Source organism: Gadus macrocephalus, chromosome 10 (genome assembly GCF_031168955.1).
Source record: "Gadus macrocephalus chromosome 10, ASM3116895v1".
Lineage (NCBI taxonomy): Eukaryota > Metazoa > Chordata > Actinopteri > Gadiformes > Gadidae > Gadus > Gadus macrocephalus.
Genome location: NC_082391.1, coordinates 5786041 through 5806315, shown reverse-complemented (window position 1 = coordinate 5806315; position 20275 = coordinate 5786041). Strand labels below are relative to the sequence as shown.

At 44.6% G+C, this 20275-nt stretch overlaps 2 protein-coding genes across 3 annotated transcripts; both read left to right on the top strand.

The window, feature by feature from the left end:
- Positions 1 to 107: 107 nt before the first annotated feature.
- LOC132465556 (inositol-trisphosphate 3-kinase C-like) lies at positions 108 to 3727 on the top strand. Its single transcript, XM_060062246.1, has 5 exons — positions 108 to 389; positions 1254 to 1458; positions 1671 to 1772; positions 2320 to 2391; positions 2947 to 3727. Exons 1-5 carry the CDS (start codon positions 253 to 255, stop codon positions 3157 to 3159), a joined length of 729 nt encoding a protein of 242 aa, XP_059918229.1. The 5' UTR covers positions 108 to 252; the 3' UTR covers positions 3160 to 3727.
- Positions 3728 to 3931: 204 nt separating this feature from the next.
- nxf1a (nuclear RNA export factor 1a) lies at positions 3932 to 20032 on the top strand. 2 transcript variants are annotated; one of them, XM_060062243.1, is made up of 22 exons: positions 3932 to 4363; positions 5056 to 5115; positions 5378 to 5591; positions 5694 to 5889; positions 5976 to 6059; positions 8447 to 8551; positions 8673 to 8753; positions 8865 to 8934; positions 9538 to 9626; positions 9720 to 9827; positions 10365 to 10474; positions 12993 to 13029; positions 14438 to 14506; positions 14732 to 14787; positions 14896 to 15003; positions 15318 to 15376; positions 15541 to 15656; positions 18378 to 18420; positions 18525 to 18597; positions 19067 to 19249; positions 19555 to 19615; positions 19718 to 20032. In XM_060062243.1, the coding sequence occupies exons 1-22, from the start codon at positions 4303 to 4305 to the stop codon at positions 19754 to 19756; spliced, it is 2022 nt and encodes a 673-aa protein (XP_059918226.1). In that variant the 5' UTR covers positions 3932 to 4302; the 3' UTR covers positions 19757 to 20032. The 2 variants fall into 2 exon arrangements, with proteins under 2 accessions (XP_059918226.1, XP_059918227.1); XM_060062244.1 differs by lacking the exons at positions 3932 to 4363; positions 5056 to 5115 and adding an exon at positions 4773 to 5018.
- Positions 20033 to 20275: the final 243 nt, after the last annotated feature.

Genomic DNA, 20275 nt, shown 5'->3' with positions numbered 1-20275 from the left:
ACGCACGTGCACACACAGATACCCTAACACAAACACACGCACATACCCCCTAACACACACACAAACACCCCAACACACACACGCATATGCACGCCAACACACACACACACACACACATACACCACAAAATGTAACACCTTCTCTCTCCCCCCGTCGCTGCTCTCCGTTGCCATAGGCAACTTCCAGCTGAGTGACGGCGGGGAGGTGCTGAAGCTGTTCAGCCCGACGGAGGCCACGTGCCTGGAGCTCCTGATGAGGGACCCGCTGCGGCCCTTCGTCCCCCAGTACCACGGCCTGCTGACCCAGGGGGAGGAGCGCTACACCCGCCTGGAGGACCTCCTGGGGGGCCTCGCCCGGCCCGTCATCATGGACGTCAAGATGGGCGTGCGGTAAGGGCCCAGCAGGGGGGAGGGGACACCCTCCACCCTACTGCAGTCACACACTGGGGGGGACCGTTTCAGGGCAGTGATGAAGTCTGGTCACCTTTTTTCTCTACTGCCTTCCCCTGCCCCGCCCCCCCCCCCATCTACCTGCGGGTCATTGCCGTACGTCTGTTGTTGTTTTGACTACTACCGCCCCTCAGTGTAGAGCGACTATGAGTCCTAGAAAAGCGAGTCCTATTTAATAGTAGTAGTAGTAGTAGTAGTAACCAACCCCCTTTTAATGAACCACCGTGAACCCATTAGGAAGAGGTCAATACCCGTGGTGTTTTGTGAAGGCTGGCGAAATGAGCTGCTACACAACAGCTAATAACAACCTAAGCATTCTAAAAATGAACGTTCATTTAGCACCATGTTGATATATTCGGGACAAGCAGGAGATGGATTTTAAGAGCAGAGTAATGTTTAAATGGTGAATGTAGATGTCAATCCTTTTCCCTGAGGCATCATGAAGGACAGAGACTCCCAGTCTCAGGTACCAGGGTCGTAGATTAACCTAGTGACGCTACTACACCTGCCCCGGTACATAAACGAAGCATGAGTAGAACCCCAGAATCTCTTCGGGCAAGGAGAATAGCCAGAGGCAGGTGTTCATCTCACGACCACAAACAACTGAAAGGCAGGAAGCGGGGGGACGTCACAAAGGGGAACGTGTCACTTCCTGTGATGGACAGGACTTTTGGATATGCATTCAGCCCCTCCCCTCGAAGAAAAGGCTTCCCATTTCCCATTTGCTGTTTATTTAAAATTTGCCCTCGTTGAATAAATAAATGCTTGTGCATTGGGTGGGGCTTGGTGTGATTCTGTTCCCAGGACCTACCAGGAGGATGAGATGGTGAAGTGTCACAGAGAGCCCACCCTGCGCAGCGACATGTACCACAAGATGCTGAAGGCGGACCCCGGGGCCCCGTCGGCGGAGGAGCACGAGCAGGGGGCCGTGACCAAGTGGCGCTACCTGCGGTGGAGGGATACGACCACCTCCACCTCGGCGCTCGGGTTCCGCATTGAGGGCATCATGGTAGCGTGACATGACACAATACCGCCACCAGGGTCTAGTATATTCAAAATGTTTCTAGTGTTTGTAGGGGGGATTCGACCCCTTCGAAAATCCCACCCAGGGACTTGTCCCCTTCGTAAATCCCACCCCGGGGATTAGTTCCCTTCTCCAGATCCATTGGTACACTGTTTGGTCACACAGTCATTGATGTGTGGCTTTTCTCTCTTTGTCAGATGGAGAACGGCAGCGTTCAGCGGGACTTTCGGAAAATGCTGAGCTTAGCGCAAGTCACCGAGGTGCTCCTTTACTTCACCAAGAGTCGCATAGACATCCTGGTCAGTACCCGCTCTCTCTGTACTAAGCGTTTGATCTATTAAGGAGAGTGATATTGAATAAGGGTTCTGCTTTGGTTGCTTACTTCCCCCCCTGCAGACAAACACAGAAACAGGAAGGGCTTGTTCTAAATTAACTGAAAGTATTCATTACTCAATAGATTTTGGAAAACAAGTCGACCGTAATAATTGTATCATGGGAGAATGTTGAAAGTCTGTTTTGACTTTCAAAAAGTTGGTTTGCAGTATTACAGAAGTTATGAATTGTGGATGCTGGCAAGATTGTATGTTGATTGGCCTATACATTAAGAATTAATTAGGAATCCAGCAAACCATTAAGAAAATATACGGGTTATTTAAAACGTTTGGCGTAAACTTTTCAGAATAATCGATCGTCTATAGGCCTTCTGAGATGTGCTGGAGAAGTGAACTTCAACAAATGTCCTTAACACTTACTCAATCGCATCAGCAGTCATAATGCTAGTTTTACCGACTTGCCCGTCACCACCCTGGTTTTTCTCCTTCTCATCATAACATCCCCTGCGGACAGACGGCCTACCACTGCAGACTGCAGGCTTTGGGAGACGCCTTGGATACATCCCCCTTCTTCAGCTCCCATGAGGTGGGTGGAGGAGGAGGGGCCTCGGGGGAAACTTATTGAGTTTGGTTTGGTTCTCTGCACCCAGAGATGAATACGGAATGAATCAATAGAGATACAAGAGCATTCATACTGTATATGATTATCAAATGATAGAGATTAAATATGAAATGCTCTTCAATAGAGATTAAAGAGCATGAATATATGACCATCAAATGAATAGATTAGTGAGCATTCATGCATGACCATCAAATTAATAGAGAATTAAGACGCCATTAAAGATGTTCCCCATTTAAGATTGTTAAAGTTTGATTCAACAGAAGTATAATAATTCAGAGAATTTAATCTTTGGTACATAATTTATAGATGATAAAACAATAACTTTTCTGCATGTAAAACCAATAATGCACTAGGTCCAATATTTCCACCTGTTATCAGTTAATAGCCTAGCAATACCATCTATTATATTAATAAAATGTGCGATGTATGATGTAAGCATGATGCTCTCTGCCGCCTGGTACTTTCTGTCAGGTCATTTACTAGACTTAATCAACACAAGTGTTTCCCTCTCCCCGCCAGGTGATCGGCAGCTCGCTCCTCTTTGTCCACGACCACAGCGGCAAGGCCAACGTTTGGATGATCGACTTTGGGAAGACCACCCCTTCTCCGGACCGGATCCGGCACGACGTCCAGTGGGCCGAGGGGAACCGGGAGGACGGGTACCTCATCGGGCTGGCCTCCCTCACCTCCTCGCTGCACCAGGCCATCACCCTGGCCTCCCAGCAGCAGTAGGCCCACACAGGGGGCTTGATGACAGAGGGGAGCTGCAGAGGACAGTGGGAATGTCAGTAGAATATAACGTTTGCTGCTGGACGGCCCTTCAACAAAGCAAGAATTAAACACACTTTAACACATGCGACAACAAGTGGATCCAACCGTACCAGAACACACTTGGTGATGACAGGGCTCGATATTCCATTATAATTATGATTACGCGTGTTCTCCTTGACGCTCAACTATGCACATATTAAAGAGACAATATTTCAGTTTTCTTTCATGACAACAAATCATGACATATTTTTCTTTTTTTTAATATGCATACAAACATCAAAACATACACCCCACATGGACACCCTAGCAAAAAGAAAAACACAACTACCAGTCATTGTTATGACAGTATGTGAAAAGATTAAAACGTTTGTTGGGGCTTAGTCAAAGTTGGAACCACTCAACAATCCGACGTTCACCAAATGACATGTAGACTACAAGCCCACATATCCACTAAATATCCACTTGTTTTGTACACACTTTCAAGGACATGTATACTCAATTAAAGCTTGCCAAAAAATAGTATCATCAATATCAGCACACAATGTATTTTTGCCCTTACCAACAGGGTCCATCCTTATATAACACTCACTCAGACACAAGAAAAAATACATCTGCTTGATATTTATGGAAATGCAATGGTTTTTCAATAGTTATTAGTGATATTAGTGACATTAAGGAAAATCCTATAGCATGCCGTTTATATAATAATACACCAGGGGGCGCGCGTCTCGCCTCCAGAGACAGATTCACGAAGGCGCCCCTATCCGCTCCAAGAACACTTGCTTCCCCTTTTCCTTAGATTCCAAATGTCAAGCTGGGAATTGTTCTATCACTTTCTGACAGCAAACAATATTTATACAGACAAACCAGAAGCATACGGTGTTGGTTAGGGTACAAGCTTTAGAAACCAACGAATCGTCGGCATACACTAGTACAGATTATGTTACAGTAAGACCGACGCACCAGATAAAGTTGCAGAGTTAACTTAGAAGTCAGTAGTCAATAGTGTCCAATCAGTCATAAACTAATCGTTCAATTCCGATCTTTTTTTTGCACGGGGGTACTTCCTCAAGCTTAAAAAGTATATTGGTCTCCTCAGAAGCCATGGCTTTCTCCAAGCGTGGCTACCATAACTTCGCGGTGGTCGCACGTGTTCTGGACGAAGGTAGGTGAACCGTGGGTTGCCCCCAGCATGGACCGTTGGGGGTCCAACACCGTGTACAGTATTTTTAAATGCCTTGGCTCCAGGAGAAGCCGTCTACATGAGATATGTGGCATGGTAATGTCCGTTTATTGGACCACATGCGTGAACATTATTTAAAGGCCAAACGAGGGTGACAGTTCAGGGGGCGCTGTCGGCTAGGGCCGTGGTCCGAGCCCTTTTTGTTTTGAAACTATATGAAATTATTAAACCATGGCAATTACATATAATGCTGTCATATAGCAATACAGTGATCTCCATTAATGGTTAAATGTTTGTTTGACAACCAATACAGGGCCAACCCATTGTTGTTTTGCCTATTGCGCCTCTTCCATGCTAGGTGCACCGGAAGCGGAAGCGTGACAGTTGTAGTTCTGTAGTTCTGAGCGATCATTGCAACACGCAGTGTTTTTCTAGCCTGTAACTCTGAGCCTGATCCGAGAGATTTAACGCTGCGATCTTTATAAACATTGCGATCGTTAATGATGACGCTCTGAAGTCTTTTGCACTAGTCTAATATAACTACAGTAGTCCTCTTTGTGTATTTGATTCTGTGCGTGGCCGTGAATTCCCCACTGTTACACTGGGAATATGGCGGAAGGCGGCCATTACTACAATGGTAAGTTGCTCTGATGATTCAATCCCTTTCTCTTCAGATCCTGATGTATTTTCTGTGACGAGAGAGGTCCGAAGCAATGGTTGTACATTCGGTGGAGGTAAAAATATATATTGGGCTCCAGTTTTGCCATTGAGGAATACGTTTAACCCTCTTAGCAATGTCCTTCAAAACAACAATAGGACGCAACCTTTTACTGTTTATCGGTGCTCCGAAAGATTGAAGTATTGTTGTCACTTTTATTATGATATAATTAACCTGATGTTTTTTTATTTCATCAAAAATTATTTCCGTACGATAGCAGAACAGTCGATGTGCTTTTGCAGCAGAACAATTACCTAAGCTCTCGTTTCCTCTCCCAGAGCATGATGACAGGGCTGGGGCCCCATACCGCGGCCGCAAAGGCCAGGGATCCCACAGGGCACGCTCTTATGGCGAGGGCCCCCGCAGGGACAGAACCAGGGGCGGTCACCAGGCCAACTACACAGGCCCCGGACCGCGATCCAGACTTGACGACATGGACGCCGATGTAACCATGAGCGACAACTCCCAGGACGGCACCTCTCAGCGCAGATCGTAAGTGTGTCCTTGTGATGAAAGAAACAGTTATCAAAGCAAACGGGAGTCTCTGTGTCCGAAGCCCTGTGTGAATGTGTGTTTGACTGCCCCCCCCCCCAGCAAGCCGTACAGCCGGCCTTATCGCCGAGGAGACGGCCGCTTTGACAGAGACCGGAGAGGGGGCCGGGGAGGAGGTGGATATAAAGGAGACGGAGGAGGAGGAGGAGGCGGAAGAGGAGGTGGAGGAGGAGGGAACTCTAGTGGTGGAGGAGGAGGAGGAGGAGGGAAGAACCGGACAGGCTGGTACAAGATGACGGTGAGTGTTGACGGAGCAGGTGCCCCTAAACCGGGTCAGGATCAGGGGCCAAACAGACGTGCAGTGCTGAGATTTTGGTTTTCCAGATACCGCACGGAAGAAAGTACGACAAGAAGTGGCTGATGACGGCACTCCAGAACATCTGCTCGGTGCCCTTCAACCCCGTGAACGTGAGTAGCTGCCCTCAAACGTCGTTTTTTAAGGTTTGCCCGACAGGTGTCGGTTGGTCCGCTAGGATGGAGCAGCAGGCCGGGTGGGGGTTTCCCGCTCAAACTGAAACATTATCTCTGGCGGTGTCTTCCATATGCTTAATTTTTTTTTAACAAACAGGAGCATCGGCATGATACTAGGAATATACACACTCATAGTCGCACTCACATACACACAAACGCACGCACTCACTCACACACACACTCTGATAAACAACAGTGGTTAAACATAAAGCATGATCACTAATCAAATTGCGTGTCAGATTGCTCAATTTTATTGAGGCGTTAAGCTGCTTTCAGACCGCCGCGCGGCAACTCGCCGCCTCCATTCATTTAAATGAGGGAAGGGCAGCAGAGGGGAGGCGGTAACAAAAGAGGCTGTAGACCAGGAAGCGGTTGCCGCCCACGTGAGCGCGCACAGATTTTGCCCTACCGCTCAGCTTTCCACGTGTTGAAACTTTCGGCAGCAGCAGCAGCCGCTTTTGAAACGCCTGGCCCTTGCACACCGTTGAACCCTTTTCAACACAACTAATGTTGTGTTGTAAAGGGAAACAAGATATCTATTCTTCCTCCACCTCCCTTGCTTCTCTGCTTGGTGTCGCTTATAGTTTGCCTCCCTCGCTCTGGTAACGTCACGTACGTGAAAAAAATACTGATTTAAGCTTCGAATACTAATTTTCCAAACGAGTATTCGAATAATTCGGGCCAGCCCTACTAGGTTGACAATCTTATTTGTGTTGGCCTGGTAGGGGTTCCAGTGTTTCCCGCAGGATTTTTTTCAGCAGCGGTGGTCGAAATTTTTTTGTACCCTTTACATTGGAATGCATGAATCTGGTGCACTTTGAGAGGAGAATATGCATTTAAATCCTATTCAAACAGTCCTGTGTATTACTGTAGATGGGATTATTGGTGTTGTAACTTTGCCTTTTGTGTCTTCATTTACAGATTTTTATATTTTTGTATAGTAATATTTAAACAAAAAATGCCACAACGCAAATATAATTTGCACAATTTATTTACAGATTTTTGCCTAATGCTTAAACACTAAACATGGTTGCTATGCCCAAAGCATAACTGTTTTTTACATAAGACACTTTGTTAAAAAATGAAATCTCCTGCAACAATGGGCAAAACACATCTTTTTAAATTATAAACCTAACTACAATTTGAAAAGAACACAGACTCACACACATGAAAAATAAAAAATAAAGCTAATTGAATACCAATCAGTGTGAGCCTTAGCACTACAAATAGACCTCAGGTGAGCTCAGCTCCTTTGTGAGACAGTGAGAGTCAGGGGAAGAGGACAAGAGAGCGATGATAAGCTTGTTATTGCTTAAAACACTTCTTCTTAGTCTTGTGAGTCAAAAAGTGATGAGAAAATTATAAAATAAATATAAGTTATACATAATAGAAACTATTCATGATCTTTTAAGAAGTCCTTAGGTTTTTTCCCTGCATTTATGCTAATGACCACATGCTTACAGGCGATTAGCATAAATCCCTGACTAAAATACGCGATAAACGGATTTTATATGGCAATAAAGAACAACATCGGATCTAACAGTATGGATTCATTTTTCAAAGTTCCCGAAAATACCTAGGCTATAAATTCCTGACTGGATATAAGCTCCTGTAAAGGCTATGAGTGATCCCAAAAAGAGCGACAACACGCACACACACACATAGGCCTACACACACACATAGGCCTACACACACACACACACACACACACACACACACACACACACACACACACACACACACAATACTAGAGGAAAAACGGCACGGAGGTTGCGGTTTATAGATACAATAAAATTATTGGGCTCAGAGGGTTTTTAACACTGGTGGTCATGTAGCGACACATTTTAGCAACTTACTTTCTCTCTCTCTCTCTCTCTCTCTCTCTGTCTCTGTCTGTCTCTCTCTTTCCTTTCTTCGATCTGCCGCTTCACTCGCTACTGCTAGAATCAATGTAACTTTGCAACCGTGTAGGGTAGCCTACTGCCAACAACTGCCACACTCGCTGTGTATTTTTCTTTGATGTTGGTTACGTGACGATGTGCCGCGTGTTGCGCAATTGACGTTACGCGCTGTACATTTTCTAAAAGGAGCTACTTAAAAAATAATAATATTAATTAGGAGAAGGATTTTTATTGCAGCGGCGGAGAAAATTCAGCAGCGGCGACGCGCCGCTGCTGTGTGAACGTGGGGGAAACACTGGGTTCTCATTGGCTTAGCGGCAAGGCCTGTACTATTAAAAGTATGAAAAAAAAAATGTAAAAAAGCTGATCCCACTTGGGGTAAACATGTTTTCTGTTCTGACAATTTTCCCTCTTTTCCTGCAGTACAATGTTGACAACTACAGGGCCCATTTCTACGTGGATGACGTCGCTACGGCAACCGCCCTTCACAAATGTTCCCACAAGATCACAGACACAGACGGCTATAAGGTTTGCTGACCTATCGATCACTTGCTACGTACAGCTAATGTTTGGCCAGTTCTGTGCATCAAAGTGCAACAGTCGACCTGACGTGTGACGGTCTTTCACCTGGCCACGTGTTCGCCCTCAGGTGGAGGTCCATATGAACGCGAGCGGCCCTCCGGCCTTCCTGCAGTCGGACCTGAAACCTGAGGACTTGGAACTCTTAAAGGTGAGCCCCCACCACAGATGCGATGCAGGGCCCTTCTATTTATAATTGAATGAGCTGTCGATTTGGGTGAATTGTAATATTATGTTCAACATTTGTTAAAATCTTCCGCAGCAATGCATGGGAAAGCGTTTCGACGGCTCCCAGCAAGCACTGGACCTGAACACCCTCCGGACGGACCCAGGTGAGCCGGCACTGTGCAGTCGCAGAGACCAATCCATTGAGCCATTCATTCATTATTTCCACATCCTTTGCCACAAATTACATGAACATTGAGATTGGTCTCCAGCACTGGTGCTGAGATCTTATTAATCATCCTGGCTAGGGCTGGGTATCTTGGCCAACTTCCTAAATCGATTCAATTCATAAGGTTCTGAATCGATTAATCACGATTCAAATTGATTCAATCTGCTCTTAAATAATGAAAATGGCTCAACTGTGTTACAAAATACAAATGTACTTTATTTTTTCTCTTCATCTTAAATAACAGGTTTTAAGTGCAAACTTGTCAATTGGACAGTTTCAACTTGAACTGTAAACAAAACTGTCTGAAGTCTCAAAAGTGTAATTTTGAAATTAGAAAGGGATTGCAAGTGAAAGTGAACTTAACTACAACGTTCCATCACTGCAAATTGCATTAAGACATTGTTTATTAAAGTGCAAAAATAATAATAATGGTAAAAACGAAATTATTATATCAATCTTTTAAAAATCGATTAAATCGATTTTTTTTACCCAGCCCTAATCATGACTCCTGCTAACCCCAAGCTGTCGTTATGCGTCTCAGAGCTGGTCTCCCAGAACATTGACGTCATTCTGAACCGGAAGACGACTATGGAAGCTGTCATCAAGATCATTGAAAAGGAAATTCCAGAGGTATGGAACCTTCTTGTTGTCTTTTGTTAGTCATGAAGCACATGACGCCCATATCCAAAGATGTATAATGTGATCACCCCTCTCATCTGTTAGTTGGTGTCCTTAAACCTGAGCAACAACCGCATCCAGAAGCTGGACGATTTGTCCAACCTGGTTGGCAAGGTGCCCAACCTGAAGACCCTCAATCTCTCCAACAACGAGGTGGGATTGAATTACACGTTTGACTTGGGCTACTGCATACAGTATTAAAGCGGCCCAGAGAAACTCCGGGGAAAAACAGCATTACGTTTTTCAAGATGAACGACAAACGACATCCCCATCGAGCACGTCCCAGTGAAGTGTGTACGTTGTCAAATGGAATCGAGTTGGTTGTCTTCAATCAGGCAGTTCCTTTAGTAATAGACCATAACACCCAGCATTTAAGAAGTAACGCTTCTGCAGGTCTTATATTCCATCTGCCATAAGACTGTAACACAACTGTTGGGAAACATTGTCCTGTCACTAATATATTCACCTAATACTTCAATGTAAATAATATGCTCTTTCCACTTTACCTGGGACATGAAGTATTCATTCTGTATTGAAGGGCCGTTTAGCCTCAACTGTTGTGCCCATGGCATTTTTTTTGTATGCATGCTGGACATATTATAACTTTCTTTCTTTTTATATTGCTTCAACAAATGAATTTCTCAGGTATGGGATTAAATTAATTTTTTTCTTAACTTGCCTTATCTTCAGCTGAAGTCGGACAGAGAGCTGGACAAAATCAAAGGGCTGAAGCTGGGAGAGCTGTGGCTGGAGAAGAACCCTCTGAGCAACAGCTTCAAAGACCAGGCCTCCTACATCAGGTCAGTCACACCGCACACCGTTTCTGGTACGGGGGGGGGCGTGTATGTTAAGGGTATGTCTGAAGGGTGAGTGTAGTTGGAGCTGGAGATGGGGGTGGGGATGATAGACCCTGGCATAACCATGAACTCTTCGTTTGGGAGACAGTGAGGATCCTGTTGGGGAGATGTTGGGCAACCCGTTTAATGATGCTTATTCCTCAGCAAAGGTGTGTGTGTGTGTGTGTGTGTGTGTGGACTATGGAGGCAGGCATGCACCTGTGATTGGAATTCTGTCTCATTTATCCCCGACCTTCTTCACTAGTCTGGGGCCTTGCCATGTGGTTCTTTTTTCTACCTTTTCCTGTTTGCTAACATTACACCATAATAGGGGCTAAACAAACACCCAGGCTACTCATTTCCTATTTAATTTGATGAATAACTTGAAAGTATCGATGTGAAGCGGTTTCCAGCAGCCCACGGCTACTTCAACCACCAGACTTCTTCTTCAAAAAAAGTGCTCCCACCACAAATAAAATTCAGTTTCAATCTTTTGAAATTAATTTAGAATATCTTAACGTTATCATTCCCCACCACAGTTCTGTGGTGTATGCAGGTTAACTCAAACCATCCTTTGTGGAGTTCTGTAAGTACAATGAAGGTTTATTACTGGAGAGGAGGCATACCAGCTCTTGGGTCAGAATTGACAACAGTTTGGACCAATCAAACTAGACTTCTACTGGTGAGTGCCAGCCACTGATTGTTTCCCCTCCCCTCTTGGCATCTTTGCCCAATCGGCATCCTGCAACAGGCCGGTATGGAAGGCTGGTTAGCCTATGACGGGTAAGATCCCACCTTGTAATCCTGGGACAACCTAAGGCAGGCACAGTCACGACTACTCTGCCGAGTCACTGTGAGCATCGACTCACCCGCTCATAAAGTGACCAGAAGAGATGAAACCACCACAGGAAAAGCCATTGGGTTGAGAGGTGGAGGAGGGACATGTGTCAGAATCGAAACAAAAACATGTGAGGAAGAGCCAAAAGGAACTCTGCGAATGGATCCTTCAGTTGGGGATCTGTGGCTTATAACAAACAACACTGCAACTCTCTGAACGCAAAGGCCAGAGAGAGCCTTGGTGGCAAACATCAGAGCCAAAGAAGAATATTGGAACATAGTGCTATACGGAAACTGTGAAACTGAGAAACAGTCTTGCCTGAAGCGCCATCAAATGAACATGCAATTCCAAACATCCAAACCTGCCCATCCTTGTGGGGCCAGGGCCTATGTATCCACCCGATGTTGGTTGAACATCCACTAGATATCACTAGCCAGTTGTAGAGTACCATTTCCATCCCAATTGCCCGCTGACTGTAATATAACCTAAAGGCGTGGGTCCAAAACAAGTAGTAGCCCTCCAGCAGCTGAATCCTCCTGTTTAGTGCAGGAGCTGATGCTGTTGGCACAAACAAAAAAGTGGTGCGCGGGTGTGGGTTCGAGAATCTGACTCTAGCAAATGTTGTTGATTCAACAGCAAAAGGCAGAGGTGGGGGAACGCTTTGGTGCTGGTGGGAACCGCCTCGCCTCCTGACTTCCCAGTTCACCCTTCTCCTGCACTGGGCTGTTTGCTTTACTCTCCAAAGGTCGCCAGGAGCCACCTAACATGTCTACCTCATTTAGTCAGTATGGAGTTTGTGTGTGTGTGCTATGATTGTCTGTGGTTAGACAGTAGGCTCTGCTCCAACACGGGGACCAGACTCTACGGACGGAGGGGGGCGCGAGGGGTCTCTAACCTCAACCACCTTTCTCCCTCCTTAGAGCTGCAGGTTATGTGAGACATTTATCTTTTCTAGTTTCCAAGCATCCAGCAAGTGTGTTTGTGAGAATTGTGTGTGTGCGTGTGCGTGCATGCCTGGTGTCCTGCCCGGTCTGTAGGTGAGTATATATGTCTGGTAAGTACACTTTGTGTGGTGTCGGGCAATGCACAAATTAAAAGTGCACCTGTCTTTAGTCTCCGGATGCATTTTTGTGTGATGGAAAATAAGACTTGAGTTTTCCAACCATAATCGTATACTACTTTGTGTGTGTGTGTGTCTATGTATATATATATCTATATATACTGTCTCACTCAAAGTGATTGAGCTGACTGCCCTTTTTGAGCCTTCACTATCCTAGGCTCATGCTCAAGCACATCTTACTGACGTCGGATCAAAACTCTAGTCTCATAACGGCAGCGGGTAGTAGGCACTACCCCAGATTCAGTGGCAATCTTGGTTATAACGAGGGACATTTTTGGGAGGGTATCGACATGGAAACAGTTTTCAATTTATTTGTGATATACATTTCATTCTGAAATCACTCAACCCTATCATTGTCTTAGATTGTTGTTAATGCGTATGAGGTTGGCATGTTGAGTAGTACGTCTGCAGGTATGGGAGAAGGATGAAGGATGTGAGAAGGATGTTGTGTGAAGGTAAGATGTCTTGCCCAGTCAAGCTTAGTTTCTGTAACTCTTGTCTTTTGTGTGTTCCTGCAATACCAGTGCCGTGCAGACAAGATTTCCCAGGCTCCTGAAATTGGTAAGCTTGGAAATTTTCTCCCCCTTGTTGCTCAATATTAAAATGAATACTAGAAAATGCCTTTCCTGAAGAAAGTCAGAGGAGTGCTGAAGTGCAAGGTGAGGTTGAAAATATGGCTGCATCCGAATACTCGTACTTGCATACTATATAGTATGCATTTTGTAGTATGCGAAAAATCTAGCGCGTCCGAATACTGTAGTATGCATTCTGTAGTACGGAAGTCATTTCCGAATGCATACTACCGCCAAAGTGAACCACGGACCACACTACGCTATCCCACAATGCAACCGGAGTCTGGTAACAAACGAAGAAGAGATGGCTGACCCGACACCACCAACAGGGAAAAATTAACTTCAATCGTCTTTTTCACGGAGTAACAAATAACTGTAAATGTATTATTATTCCAAAAAAATGACGTACCAAATGTCCACATATATACAACATAACCTGCCGGTAAGTCGCTCTACGAGATGACCGACGACGACGCCTTCTAGCAGAGATATCCATTTCAAGAGCCATTCGCGTAGAAAGAGACATTTTTTTTATTCAATAGCAACGATAATGAGACGGAAAACAGGTACATTTTGCCGCCATCTGGGGGGAGATACGTCATCTCCAAACATCCGGTGGAGTTTCGGCGGTGTGCGGAAGCGTTCGGAGGCGTTCTACGCATGTCTGTAGACCGTACTACACAGTCAAGTGTAGTATGGTCAAGTAGTAGACACTAGACAGAAATAGTATGTACTAGGTATTCGGATGCAGCCTATGTTTTAGTAAAGCCGTTCAAGACGTAAAGAAATGTTGAATGGCTTAAATTAAGGGAAGGGATTTGAACTCAGTCTAAATGGAGTAAACATGAACACCATTTAAAAAGATATAAAATGGTTGGAAACAAATAAAGTGACACATTAACAAATTATTAATCAGGTGTGAATATAAAATAAAGATAAAATAAAGAATAGCTGAGCTGTTCTGATAGTGTGTGTGCGTGGTAGTAACTTGGAAAAGTATGTTATGGATAATGGACCTTATATCTAGTTCATCGAATTAAGCACACAAAAATGATGAAGCTTATACCGTTACTCTTTTGTTTCTCAGCTTTAATATGATATCGTTAGTGTAGATGGCATGACGTGAAAAAGATAGTTTAAGCATTGTTGTTAGCATGTAGCTTCTGCCGGGTAGAACATTGAAATGGAGTCTAGGTGAAAAGTTGTAGGGTCCAAAGTTTGTAGAGAATAAAACTTAAAAAAAACAATAGTATGCATGCAGCACTCGCCTAATAATCTTATTGTTTCATTTCAAGGTTTTGGGCAGATGAACATATGAAAAATAATAGAATTTGAGCTCTTTTGTGTTCCTTGCTGTGTTGCCCCCAACCACAACTCATCTTCGTTTGTTCTATAAGGACGGACAAGACCTCCCGCCACCCATTGTATTTGACGTGGAGACGCCCACCGTCATCCCCGCCTGCAAGGTGAGACGCGAGGTCCCGTCTGTCGGCATTGTGCGAGCACTTTATCGAAGGCGCAGCAACCTCCGAGTGGGCTCACTGCGTCGCCTGTCTAATACGTTGGACCCCAGCTGTCCTCTGTTCATTTCAGTGGACCCTTCAGAGAACTCGAACAAGGCTCGTCAGTGACATACCCTGTTAGCAAAATGTGTAAACATCAAACATCTATTTGCTTTCATCCATTTACAGGGCAGCTGCTTTGGCTCGGATGAAATCAAGGCCATCATCCTCCGCTTCCTGCAGCAGTGAGTCTCTGTCCACGATGCAGACGGTTCACCCACTAGTCACAATCTCACCGGTATCCATGTTATTTGCTATGGTTGTGTACATGCGTCCGTATGGTTGTGTTCCAGGTATTACAGCATATACGACTCCGGGGATAGACAGTCCCTGCTGGATGCCTACCACGACGGGGCCTCCTTATCTATGATGACGCCGTACTCCACTCAGAACCCTTCAAGGTATAAAGTGACATGCTTCAATGCAAACAAAATGTGTGTTGTACGTCCTGGCACTTAATGTAAGCACTTGTCGTGTGTCGTACTTGGTTATGTAGCATCTTATCCTAGCAATCTTTGTTGTGTATGGGGAATGGGTTAACCTGATTGTTAGTGCTTGGCACTTGGTTCTATGAACAACCTTACTGTACCGACAGTGGTCACTTGGGATAAAAGCGACTATGCTCTAAATGCATGTCTGAGTAAGAGGACACGCGTCTCTGAACGGACCATGTGGCGCCCAGCAGGACGGGTGTAACCTCTCGCCCTCTCCACAGGAGCAGTCTGGGAGAGTACCACAAGGACAGTCGCAACCTGAAGAGGGTCAAAGACACCAGTGAGTCTCCTGTGCAGACAATACTATTGCGCTGAGAACTTAAAAGCTCATCCGTTTGCCCATTGCTTTCCCATTGTCGGTTCCACATCTGGAACAGATGCGCGTTGCGTTTCCGCCGCCGCCCTCGTGGTGACGATCTGAACACACCCTCCTCCCCCCTGCAGCCCTGCGCTACCGTCTGCTGAAGCACACGCGGCTCAACGTGGTGGCGTTCCTGAACGAGCTGCCCAAGACGCAGCACGACACCGCCTCCTTCAACGTGGACGTGAACACCTACACAGTACGTTCTGCTACATGCACCGCGTTCAGAATTATTATGCAAATGGTATTTTTCTCTGATTTTCCTAAATAGTCAATGAGAATGACGGTCAGTATAATTTTCAAGTCATCAACCGTTGGAGTATAATTCGAATTTTATTGAACAAACCTCCCAATGATAACAGTATTTTTTGTACTTAAAGTACGTCCTTCTTAAGTAGTTTTCCTGTAATCGGGCTCACCTGGCAAACTAACTATCACAGGTGTTTGTGATTGATTTCAGTGATCCAACGAGCCCTGAGGCCCTGTTTACACCAAGGGAAAACGCAGATATTTCCACGCGGTTTGGCCTCTCATTTACACGAAAACGCTGTTTTTATCACAGAAAACGATCCTTTCTAAAGACTCTGAAGCGTCACATTATGCGCCAGGAAAAGCTTAACGTCATACGAGCGCCCTATGTTTACAGTTTGTTTGTTACAGGAAGGCGCTCGTGTTATTCGTTGTTGTTGATTCTGAGGATTCTGATTGGCTTGCATGGCTTTATCCTTCTCCCTACACTGCCGCTGTCACGTTAAAATTGTACCGGGGGCGAAAATTGTACCGGCCTACGTCATCAGTTGTTGACAACTTGACAACTGATTTGATTGGGTTGTCCGTTGCCGGGCAGGTTTCAAAAAACATTCGGCTCATGTTTCCAAAGACGAAATAACATAATACAGATAACGGATCGCTAGATAACACTTGTTTTTACTTTATATTTGTATTGTATTGAATTGTTTAATCGAATTTAGCTAGTAAACTGAGTGTTTAAAGCAGGTTTCAAAAACCATTCGCACTTATGTTGCCGAACACCAGATAACATAATAACGGATCGCTAGATAACACTTGTTTTTACTTTATATTTGTATTGTATTGAATTGTTTAATCGAATTTAGCTAGTAAACTGAGTGTTTAAAGCAGGTTTCAAAAACCATTCGCACTTATGTTGCCGAACACCAGATAACATAATAACGGATCGCTAGATAACACTTGTTTTTACTTTATATTTGTATTGTATTTAATTGTTTAATCGAATTTAGCTAGTAAACTGAGTGTTTGAAGCAGGTTTCAAAAACCTGTCTTGTCACGCTCAATGAAGGAGTGCAATGAACGAGCATGAAAGTTCGCGAATGTTCAAGAACCTTCCTACGTCATTCGACGCGATCGCCCGTTGCCAGGCAACAGACGATCGCGTCGTCTGTTGCCAGGCAGGTTTGGAATTTGTCAACAACTGATGACGTAGGCCGGTACAATTTTCGCCCCCGGTACAATTTTAACGTGACACCGCCCATAGGTTTGGCATAGTTATAATGGCGCTCAACGGCGTATTTATGCGTTTTGATGTAAACAACAACTTTTTTGAAAACGATAGGTGCACAATGCTATTTTTGAAAACGGTGGGGGGGAAATATTTGTTTCTATAAATATCCTGCTACGTATAAACGTGGCCTGAGACACAGTACCATCCATGAGTTTAATTGAAAAATGAAATGTTTGACACTTAAAGGTTGGGTATGGGATTTGCGAAATGCCAGCAGATTTTGAAAATACACAACTCAAATGGTCCTACCCCCTCTCCTTCAACGCTGACTCTGACTCCACCCATTCCAAGTACATGGACGCGCAATCATGCACGAGCGAACACAGATGCGCGAGAGCGAGTCATTTGCTAGTTAGCTAGCTCCAGTAGCTACCGCAGGATAACAACAAACAGAAGCTTGCTCTGGGTCACGAGGTTTGAGTACGTGCACGAAGGGGGCGCGGGGGAGGGGGAATGCAGTACGACCGTTAGATTGACGTACTTACTGTCCAATGCAACTCGGTGGCAATGGAAATCATTGGCTGGAGTTTTTCGAGCCCTGCCCGTTCCACAGATGATTGACTTGTTTAATTTTCATGTCAGTACTTCTAACTCAGTGGCTGTAAGTGGGTTATGATAAGGATTTCAAGTAATTTTGCAAAAATGGCCAAAAAAGGGAATTCCATACCCAACCTTTAAATCTAATTGGCATAATAATTTGGAACGCGGTGTAGTGCTACTGTGGCACTATGTTGTTTTAAAGTCGTATGATCAGGAATGTCAATATCAGCCATCTTCCCCCTCATCCTCATCGTCCGCTTATCCGGGTTTCGGGTCGGGGGGCAGCAGCTCAAGCAGGTGGCTCCAGACTTCCCTTTCCCGGGCCACATCTTCCCCCACGATACAATAAGAACTTGGAGTTGGGTGGAACATGTTTAGTGTGTCTGCGATTGACGCGCAAGTTTGTGGAAGCACCAGTTGTTGTTATGAACGGCTGGGCCAGCCCCTGCTGTAGCCTAACGGAGAGCCTGCAAGTGAGGTTCAGTTTGTGTACTTGAATATCTGCTACCTAATATTCAACATAACAGGTTTCATAAGACGGCCATGTCAACTAGTGCCGTGGTCAGTCTCTCTGTAATAACCTTTTTATGGTCGGGAGATGAATGACCACGAATTAAATCAACAAACTGGCAATGTGAACTGCATTGTGAGACCCACTTCTTTCACCAAGTTATACTTCAACACCTAGCGCTACAAAGCGCGATGGGTTGAAGTATAACATCTGCTTACTTGAACCACTATAAACCACATCGGTTTTCCTGTAAGAATGAGATGATGTCTTTGCAGGAGATACCCTGCTTGGTTACTCTGAGTTCATGTTTCTTCTGATTTCTCCTGTAGACTACCCTGCTGTCGTTCACTGTCAGTGGAGTGTTTAAAGAAGGTCAGTAGTCTGCTACCAGACTTTCAAAGTTGGCAATATTTGTAATATTCTTAGGTGTGTATGTTGTCTATGAGTGACAACATGTCTGTTTTCGTCTGTCACAGTGGAAGGCAAATCGCGAGACTCCACCATGGCCTTCTCTCGAGTGTTCGTCACGGTCCCAGCCGGCAATTCAGGGTGAGCCTCAATGCCTATGCATAACGCTTTCTATTGACTTACTTCCTGCTACGTGCCTTGTGTCCATACTGAGTGTTGATCTAACGACATGTTTTACATAGTGTTAAACATATAACAAAGCGGCCCCCCTCCTGTCTAAGGCCATCTAATCTTGTCTCATGTATATTTAGTAGGGCTGTCAAATTAACGCGTTCAATTTTGATTAATTAATCACAGAAAAAAATAACGCGTTAAAAAAATTAAGGCAGATTAATCGCGCTTCTATAGTGCCCTTTGACCCGGTGGTGATTTGCGTTGAAACAAAATGGAGGCAGACGAGAAGACGCTGCTCGGCCCCGCGATCGAAAAGTTCAAGTTTAAACTTGAAGATTATTTTTTTTAATCGCTGGACAGCCCTAAAATTAAGTTGTCTTAACGGTAAACATGAATATCGATCACATGGTAACAATGTGTTTGCTGCCCCTAACAGACTATGTATAGTCAACGACCAGCTGTTCATCCGGATGGCCACGACGGAGGAGATACGCAAGGCGTTTGTGGCCCCAGCCCCCACCCCGTCCTCAAGCCCCGTGCCCACCCTCACAGCCCCCCAGCAGGAGATGCTGTCGGCCTTCTCCCTCGAGTCCGGCATGAACTTTGAGTGGTCCCAGAAGTGAGTACAACCCCAAGTCAGGCACACCTATTGGTATTGGTGGGAATGCAGGAAAGTATTAAGTTTCTCACTGTAGTCTATAGTCTGTACTTTCAAACCTCAATGTTGCATAAACAGGTTTGTATTGCAATAGTCATGTTAGGATAACCCTTAAAAATAGTTCAGACCTCATTTGGGAAGAAATCTTTAAATTGTCATGACTAAATGAAAGAGGATTGTTTCCATATCGCCCAGTACCTGATTGATACTTAAGCCATTCAAATGCCTTTTCAAATGCTGTGGTCTCTTGTCTTTCTCTTCTGAAGGTGTCTTCAGGACAACGAATGGGATTTCCACAAAGCTGCTGGGATCTTTACAAAGTTGAAGGTAGCCTGATAACTGTAACTTCATGTGGTACTTTTGTGATTGTCTTTTCAGCAATTCCATTATGCTAAACATGCTTACCTTTATCCTTTTGCTTTTTTTTAGATGGATGGCAAGATCCCAGATGTCGCCTTCATAAAGTGAAGATGTTATTCAAGGAGGATAGTGACATTGGTTTCAGGCGAAGAGCTCTATTTTCTGTGGTTTTTGTTCCAGCCCCATCCTTTGGTCTGTTCAATGGATTATATTAAGACCAAGAGACATATTTTGATTTCATTGTTTTAATGACAACAATGTCCTCGCTGACCTAAATCTTATAATAAAATTTTGGTTCTTATGTTACCTTAGTCTTTCTTGGTTATTTTGTACACAAAACTATTTCATTGTTTCATATAAATAAAGTACTTAAAATACAAATAATGTATCATTTTATTCCACAATTTGCATAATGTACTTAACTGCATGAGCTACTGTGGCATAAGCAATACAGGGGTAGGGGGTATTGCTTTTTATTTATTTAAATACAATTTACTGGGCAAATTAGACTGACCATGCTAATAGTAAATTGAGAAGTGGTTTCAACCCTGGTATCAAGTTTTCTGGTGGGTCTGGTTTGCAAGAACACTGCGTGTGTCAGGGCCGTTACAATCCCCTCCATGATTC

Excerpts from the sequence above, each read along its gene's own strand:
- nxf1a (XM_060062243.1), top strand. The coding sequence starts at position 4,303 with ATGGCTTTCTCCAAGCGTGGCTACCATAACTTCGCGGTGGTCGCACGT. Across the intron at positions 8,754-8,864 it reads AGGACTTGGAACTCTTAAAG|CAATGCATGGGAAAGCGTTT; the intron begins GTGAGCCCCCAC and ends AATCTTCCGCAG. Across the intron at positions 15,004-15,317 it reads TCCACTCAGAACCCTTCAAG|GAGCAGTCTGGGAGAGTACC; the intron begins GTATAAAGTGAC and ends CCCTCTCCACAG.
- LOC132465556 (XM_060062246.1), top strand. The coding sequence starts at position 253 with ATGAGGGACCCGCTGCGGCCCTTCGTCCCCCAGTACCACGGCCTGCTG. Across the intron at positions 1,459-1,670 it reads TCCGCATTGAGGGCATCATG|ATGGAGAACGGCAGCGTTCA; the intron begins GTAGCGTGACAT and ends TCTCTTTGTCAG. Across the intron at positions 2,392-2,946 it reads CCTTCTTCAGCTCCCATGAG|GTGATCGGCAGCTCGCTCCT; the intron begins GTGGGTGGAGGA and ends TCTCCCCGCCAG.